The sequence below is a fragment of the Arachis ipaensis genome, chromosome B3 (assembly GCF_059453495.1).
Source record: "Arachis ipaensis isolate K30076 ecotype BB chromosome B3, ASM5945349v1, whole genome shotgun sequence".
Lineage (NCBI taxonomy): Eukaryota > Viridiplantae > Streptophyta > Magnoliopsida > Fabales > Fabaceae > Arachis > Arachis ipaensis.
The window spans coordinates 127,270,417-127,278,744 of record NC_142438.1 but is presented as its reverse complement, the minus strand read 5'-3'; the positions used below and the strand labels follow the sequence as shown (position 1 = coordinate 127,278,744).

General features: G+C 36.8%; 1 protein-coding gene across 2 annotated transcripts; it reads right to left on the bottom strand.

Annotated features, from left to right (window-relative positions):
• Positions 1-206: 206 nt before the first annotated feature.
• LOC107630956 (cellulose synthase A catalytic subunit 2 [UDP-forming]) lies at positions 207-6,711 on the bottom strand. Of its 2 annotated transcripts, none has more exons than XM_016334254.3 (14): positions 6,109-6,711; positions 5,209-5,404; positions 4,876-5,111; positions 4,671-4,770; positions 4,408-4,591; positions 3,826-4,092; positions 3,390-3,735; positions 3,144-3,281; positions 2,793-2,918; positions 2,496-2,708; positions 2,126-2,402; positions 1,841-2,049; positions 1,388-1,738; positions 207-1,214 (listed from the first exon to the last, which is right to left on the bottom strand). In XM_016334254.3, the coding sequence occupies exons 1-14, from the start codon at positions 6,187-6,189 to the stop codon at positions 627-629; spliced, it is 3,312 nt and encodes a 1,103-aa protein (XP_016189740.1). In that variant the 5' UTR covers positions 6,190-6,711; the 3' UTR covers positions 207-626. The 2 variants fall into 2 exon arrangements, with proteins under 2 accessions (XP_016189740.1, XP_016189741.1); XM_016334255.2 differs by having other exon boundaries at positions 1,841-2,037.
• Positions 6,712-8,328: the final 1,617 nt, after the last annotated feature.

Here is an 8,328-nt window from a genome sequence, read left to right as displayed (position 1 = left end):
GAGTTCTTGAAAGTGAATACTAGAAGCAACTAACATTGCTGTCAAATTTCAATGAAAACAAACCTGTTTTAAGTTAAAAATCTCAAGACTATACAAATATGCAAAAATAAGGAACTTATAGCAGCAAATCCACAATGCATTATTAACCTGTATTGAGTCTTATCCAGAAGTATAGAGAAATTAAATAAACATGAAGAACACCTGAGGAACAAGAATATCCATAGCTGATGGTATTACAAATGAGGAAGATAGTCCATGTCCCCAAAGTTTTTAAACAAGAACGATACTTCAAATATGACAACTGATTCTTGAGTTCCCTCATTTTTAAGAGGGAATAATTTATCATTCAATGCTCTTTCTTATAAGAATACATCAAACGGGAAAGAGAATAACACTAAAACGCACAGAATATAATCAAAGAATAAATGAAAAACCCCTATTACAGGTAACAATGTATCGGCCACCCCTTCTCCCCCCCCACTTTATCTCCTTCCTCTTTATCTACACAACCGAAAAATACAACTTCCCACCCAAAAATTCGTGAAATCCTTTTGATGCGTGCGTATCCAACACCACGCCCTGCTTCTTCAACATACAGTACAGCTGAGAAACTTCAGCTCTCTTATTCAAGACTCATCACATCTTAATCCACAAATTTCCAAGACAGGGCCATCTCTCGACACAAACGGGTTGATTCGAACCCACATGAGAGTCAAGATGGAGGCCAGCAGGATCGACCACACCAATATAATGGTGGGCATCCTGTCTTGTTTACCAAGTAAACCCTTGAGGAATGGATACAGATGGATGATCACCCACAAGGCAAAGAATAACCTACCAAACAGAGGTCCCCATGAGTCATAACCATTGTTAATGGCGTCTGAGACACCAACAATGACACCAACGATGTTTATGATCAATAACGTAGTTGGAGGGATCAACAGTGATGTCCACTTGAAGAGATAGAGCTCCGAGAATTCTCCATCGTCGGCTGCTTTTGAGGTGACAGTGAAATTTGTGTTGACACCAGCCAAAACCTTCAGCAAACCTTGGAACAGGGCAAAAAGATGTGAAGAAACACCTCCAATCACCCAAAACTGTTCATTCCTCCACCAGTCGTCTATGGTAACACCACCCCACTGCATCTCAAGGATACCAGTTGCTGCAATCGATATGAAGAGGCCCATGAACACAAGACTGGCATAGTTGCTAATCTGCATGAGGTAGAAAATTAGTGTTAATAGCTGTGACTTCATTTTTAGTTTTATTATGATTGGTCAATTTCCTTTTTCTTCACCTTTTTTTTAGTATAACCTTTAAAGTAGTTTTATACCATCAGTTTATAAACAAGATTCTCCATACACACAGATATTGGACAGAACCATACCTCGGGTACAATGAATTTTCCAGTTAGAAGGCATATGGCTGGTAGAGTACAGTAGACCAGCAATGGGAGGGAAGTCCAGGGATATACAACGGAATTGATGTATGAGAATCGTTCCAACCACTTTAAACCACCACCATAGCCATACCAGATTGGACAATGTCTGCTGAAAAATATCTCAACAGACCCAAGAGCCCACCGAAGCACTTGATGTAGACGATCTGAAAGATTGATAGGAGCTGACCCCTTGAATGCAGGACGCTTGGGGATACAATACACAGACCGCCAACCATGACAGTGCATTTTGAATCCAGTCAAGATATCCTCTGTCACAGAACCATATATCCATCCAACCTGGTGATAAGCCAAATAAATTGTGAGCTCCAAAGAAGAAATATAAGAACTGAAAAGCTAGCTTTTCAAAGAGTATATACAAGAATAATCTTAAGAACTTACTTCTTTTCCCCATTCGGTTTTGTCTTCATAACCACAGCTGATAACTTGGATAGCTTCTTTCAAAAGTGATGCAGGACTAATGCCATGTGGAACTCCACCGTTTTCCAAGAGTGTGGCGGCTACAAACACTGGAGACTGCCCAAACCTCTTCTCCAACTTCATTTGGGACATGTTGGATGGCTTCAAATTGTTGGATCCTGAAACAGAATCTACTTAGAGATATTGTCCAGAACTTTTCTTAAAGAATACATTTCGATTCAATAAGGACATGATGAAAATTGTTACCTTCGTTCCCTGCCTCAATATTTTCAAGTGCGTGTATCTGTTTTGATGCTTCGCTGTGCTTCACCTTCTTCTTTTTCTCCTTGGTACTTCCATTCTTTTTCTTTCTAGAACCAAAACAACACAGGCAGCAGCACCATTTTGGCCAACAGTTACAGGTTTTGCTTGGGGGCTTCTTCTTAGCAGGTGCGTCATATCCATATAGTGCTACCCTTCTGAAAACACATCCAGTTCCGACATAAATTGGACCTTGTATTCCATCCAACCCTTTCATGTTGATCTGTTTACAATTAGGGTACCAATACATTACTATTTGTCAAAATGGAAGAAAGAAAGATATCTAAACAAGTGAAAACAGAAAACTGATACTTACATCAAAAAATACAACATTCCTGTTTGAGTATCTATCATGACGATCAATACCATCAAATCTTTGGGGAAATTGTACATAGCAAATCTTCTTCCCAGCTTGAGGGTCCATCATAAAACACATGGCTTCCCTAAGTGCCTTGCTATTGTTAATGTAGTGATCACAATCAACATTCAGAAGATAAGGCGCATTTGAGATAATTGCTGATGCTCGTACCTATTATTACAAATTCACACTATATAAGGCCATGGATGATAGATCATTGAACCTGAACTAAACTAAAAGTTACTTGAAACATACCAGAGCATTCATAGCCCCAGCCTTTTTGTGGTGGTCAAAGCCTGGCCTTTTTTCTCTAGAAACATAGACCAATCGGGGTAACTCATTTCCTTCAATATCACGAACACCATCCTGGCCAAGGAAGACCTGTAAAATACAAAGAAGGTTACCAGAGATTAGTTAGATGAGACTACTGAAATCAAGTCCAGTAGTCAAAGAATGATGATGGCAAAAGGAAGAGTAGGCTACGTGTGCAAAGGATGAATGCTTTCATTATACTCTACATCATTGGAATATCATGGAAAGATATCCACATGCAAGCAGGGTATTAACAAGTAACAGAAAGTCAACAACTAGACACTTCATCTTTACCTGAATCATGCCAGGATGATCCCTCACATTATTTCCAGGCCAAGGAGTCCCATCCTGCATGGTCCATCCATCCTCAGGAACCTTTTGTGCGGTTGCGACCAAACTGTTAATTCTCACCTTAAATTCTTCGTAATCCCTCTGTATACCAAAGAGCCCATATTGTCAAATGTTGGCTTCCTAAGTGTGTGAATAATAATAATAATAATAACAATAATAATAATAAGAGCAAGAGGATTAAGATGGAACCTTCATTGCTCTCCTTTCCCTGACAAATGCTGGATGCACTTTGTTTTTCAGATAGTCAATCTTCTGCCCAAAATACCATTCTGGGGCCCGGGGCTCAATATTATATTTCTTACAAAACGGAACCCATCTCCGAGCAAATTCAGATGTCTCAGAAAGTGCTTCAAAAGTAAGCATGGCTGCACCATCATCTGATACATAGCATGCAACTTTGTCAACCGGATAGTCAACGGCCAGAATAGATAACACAGTGTTTGCTGTAATCAGCGGTGGTTCTTTCATGGGATCAACTGTACTGACAAAGACATCGACACTGGATAACTCTGATGGCTTCCCTTCCTTTTCATACCTACAGCAATGTAATAAGTCAACATATAATTGGGTTGGAACAAATGCAAATCGAGCAATAAAAATTGTACGATGTGGCAGGTTCAACTACCTAAGAGAGAGACGATCAAGGTATGTTTCCCGACGTATTGGGTACCATTTTGGAAATTGATCCATTATCCATGATACAGCAAACCATATTTCACAGATGACTGATGTCAACCACAAACCAAATGCATCATTAACTGGATGGAGGATTCTATAGTGGAAGAAAAGCCCAAGGATTACAAGACGGAGCACTATGATCATTCTGTATGGATTTATCTTGCTTGAAGGGATAGGTAGCTTCCTAGAAAGTGGTTGCCGTCCTTCATCCATCCTGAAATAGTACAAGGAGGAAGAAATGTTAAATAACCAAACAAAAATATATAGCAGAAAGGAGATTAAAAAAAAAGATTTATTTTGTTGATGTTAAACTTGCAACTCGCTAAACATAAGCACAACGCAACACATTTCAACTAACAAATACAGATACCCATATACAAATAGAATGATGTTTAAGTCCTAAATGTCTACCAGACACAAAAAGTTTGGCCTCAATGTCATATAGATAGGCACTCAGGTTTCACTCTAACCATAGTGTGAAATCTCAAAACAGAGGGGAACAAAACAGAATTCTGAGTGAGAGACTTACATGGGCAAATCGGGATCATCAAACTCATCGCCATAATTTCCATCGTTGTTGCCCCCCTCATGCTTCACCACCTGAAGCTTTTCATTCTGCCTTTTCTTCCAATCTTCCAACCTGTCTTTCCAAGACACACTGCCATACCCATATACTGCAATGTCCTTCTTTGGCACCATTGGTCTCGGTTGCACTTTTAGAAAACAAGAATCGGGTTGAGTCAACAGATACAGATAACATGAAATATGTCTAAACAACTTCACAAGACTTACATGGAATAGATGGATCAGTATAGGGCATGGGATGGACTCTGCTCCCATTCATATATGGGGGAACAATCAGAGCGTGTCTATCAGAAGATATCTCAGGATCCTGCAGAGAATAAAACAGTATTAGGGATTGTGGTTTGCCTGTGAGAAGTAACAAACTCATCATAGGAAAATCAAACATGTCAAGCGGTCAATTTTGAGGATATACCTCCTCCCCATAAGTCAAGAGTGGGATTTCGGAATTGACAGGAGGAGAGCCATTTTCCAAATTTGTTGGGATGCCAGATATATTAGAATTAGAACCACGCCCAGTGTTAAGGCGTCCAGAAAACAATGAATCTGAATTTGGCAGGGGGCCAAAAGCGTCAGGATCCCCATAATCAAACTCATTGTCCAAGTCATCAATATCATCCTCATCTTCATCGCCCTCAACACGGGGACTACCTGTAGTTCATTCATTGGTAAGAGTTTAGGATAATGTCGGCAGCAGAGGCAAGTTTCAAGATTCAACATGAGGAATACAGAAGAAAGGCAATCTCACCTTTGATACGCTTGTATCTGGTCTTACACTGGGGACATGCCTGATTCCCCTCTCTTCTTTCATACTCATAGCAAGGCCGACAAACAGGGAAAGCACACTCATTGCAAGCAACAAAGGGCTCCCCATCCACTGTGACCTCTATCTCATCCCCACAAATCTGACATATCTGCCCACTCAGTTCCCGGACAGACTTAATCTGAGAAGACAAAACCAAAATCCAAACACAAAATCTTCAGTTATCGGCACCTGATTTACAACTCTGGACAAAACTTAAGAAAGATCCTGAACAAATAAAATCTTGCATTGCAAAAAGGTAATGAATCAAATCGAATCCAAGTGCGCAAACAATGAAGAAAATGATGGCAAAGTAAAAGAGACAAAATCTATTTACAAACTCAATTATCGATTTCTTCAAGGCTAATCAAACCCAATTGGTATTAGTATATGATACGCATCACATCAAATCTCCTCACATGTGACAAAATGATTGGCAATCTGCTCCTAACCCTCACAAGTCAAACTATTGTTCTAACTAATATCACAAGAATCTGTAAGCATTGTCGATGATTACTCCAAGAATGGTCATATAGAAGCTCAATCAATCAAATCTGAAGCATATTCCCAAACACAAAACAAATATCCAACTCCAATTTTTATAGAGCAGAATCTCCAATCTAAAAGATTAATACAGGGCGAAAAAAAAAAGAAAAATTGAAAAAGTAGGACCAAGCGACAGCTGTAGTATGAACAAGTCAACCACCGACAATGAAGAAACCAAGAACAACAAAGAGGGGTAGTTTCTGCAGCGGAGTAAAGATGAAAAGATTGGAGGAAAGAAATGGTTTCATAAACCCTATTGTACTAGAGATGGAAAAACCCCGAAAAGAAAAGAAGACATACCCGTGCATTCTCATCGGCATTGATGAGGACGAACTCGTTCCTGTTATGAGAACCAGCAACAAGTCTTCCTCCAGTGTGCATCTTGCCTCAGCCTCACTCAAACAAACAAACAAACACTGCTTGCTTTGTTCTGCTTAGTCGTCTCCTCTCAGTAGCTTCTGGTTTCTGGAATCAAAGCAAGTCTGTCACGAGATCCACTTTCGCATTGCCTCCAACCACCACCATCACCATTACCAACAACCGTCACATGAAAAATCAATAACCGATCCAAAATATCCCACTCTTTTTCTTTTCGTTCTGCAATTGATAACTGATGACAAGAAGAGAGTATAAGAATGAAAAATTGAGCACCGACGGCTGCTCCAAATCTATGGCAACGTATTTTTAGAGAGAGAAAGTGAAGAGAGAGAGAGTAGAATACAACGCACACACACAACACAACAAGAACAGAGAGAGATAGATAGAGAAAGAGAAAAAAGTGTTGTGTGTGTGGAAATAAAGACGCGTAAGAGAGAAGGACAATTCAATTCAATTCATTTACATTTACATACAGATAGAGAGAGACACTCACTCCCTCATTATTAAAAAGACCAAAAATATGATAATTAATTAATTAAATAATTATAATTATAATTTTAATTTAATTTATAAATAAGAGGGTTAGTATAAGGGTGGGTGGTGGCGCAGGGTATGCGGTATGCCCCCACCGGAGTTTGGTGAATGAATAATAATTTATGAAACGCAAATGAGTGGATACTTTTCTTTCTTTCTTCTTATCATCTCATTTTTATAATTTCTGCTTTTAATCTTTTTTCACATTTCGTCGGCAAAAGGCAAATCGTTTAGTGGCCTCTGTTAATTGAAATGGGTAAAACTTAACAGTAAAAGCCTTTCTCACTCTGTAAAAATTCACATTCTCTAAATGTAAAATTAATATTTTAAAAATTATTAGATAATTTAATAAATTTAACTAAATTATTATTTAATAGTTTTAACGGTTAATTTTATATAAAAATAACTTATTTTTTATCCTAATTTTATTATAATTTTGCTTTTTTGTTAATTCATGGGTGTGGAACTGGACATCATTTACTCTCACTTATTTTTGAGTTTACACTCACAAGTCAATAATAATAATAATTAATAGAATAAAATATTAAACAATTGCAATATTTGTCAACTCATAGCCAGATTAAAATGGCAAGATTCTGGATATTTATTAGGCTTGGTTTAGTAAAAAAAATTAAAAATTATAAAAATTAATCTTTAAAAAAATATTTACTAAAAGATTTTTTTAAATAATAATATTTATATTTGATAATTAATTATTAATTAAAAATAATAAATTTTGTTAGTCTTTTAATATTTTTTTAAAGTCTTTTATTTTCTAAAAATTAAAAAATAAATACAAAATCTTTTTAATTTACTCACAAAATAAAAAAATTATAGTCTTAAAAAATACAAACGTCTTTTCAAAAAATTTTACAAAATTAAACATTAATATATATTGTGGAATTAGGAATTGGGAATGGAATAAACAGCAAGTAAGTATATACGCGATAGCTGTATATTGTAAAGACTTTGCTGGACTGTGTGATGTGTACAGTGCGTTGACTATTGTAACTTTAGTGTGTAATGGCAACTATGTCCCTGCTATAATGCTATTCTCTTTTCTGCATCTTTGCTTGGATCCTCTTTCCTTTGATGTTTTTATATAACTTCCTTTTGTTTTTGCCTAATTATTTCCCCTCTGCCTATACTCACTTATTCAGACATGCAACAAGCTTACAACGAAAATAATATTTACTGCTGAATCACAATTTCTTGGGAATTTATGACATATTCTGCTATATATTTTTTGAAATATTTTTATATTATTTTTTTTTTTTGTTACGTTGTTTTCCTTACTCTGACATTTTGTGATGAGTAATTAGTTAATAATTAATTGTGGAAAGAATACTAAGAAGAAACTGGAACCAAATCACATAAATAAATTGAAAATTGGCATCAAAAGCAAATCTGTCAGAGATGATGATGCTTACGCAATGCAATTGGGACCGATTTGGTAATTTCTCCAATAATACTAGGTTTAGTTACATAAACTCACTTCAATTTCAGTGTTGCCTTCAGAAATTAGGGAGGAAGATAGTGGAATTTGATAAAGTAATGCCCCAGCAGTAAGAAGCTGAAACTTTTTATTAAAAATTAATTTTAAAAAAA

Coding starts and splice junctions, on each gene's coding strand:
- LOC107630956 (XM_016334254.3), bottom strand. CDS start 6,189: ATGCACACTGGAGGAAGACTTGTTGCTGGTTCTCATAACAGGAACGAG. Junction 4,093..4,407: donor GATGATCCCGATTTGCCCAT/GTAAGTCTCTCA, acceptor GTACTATTTCAG/GATGGATGAAGGACGGCAAC. Junction 2,919..3,143: donor ATCATCCTGGCATGATTCAG/GTAAAGATGAAG, acceptor TGTATTTTACAG/GTCTTCCTTGGCCAGGATGG.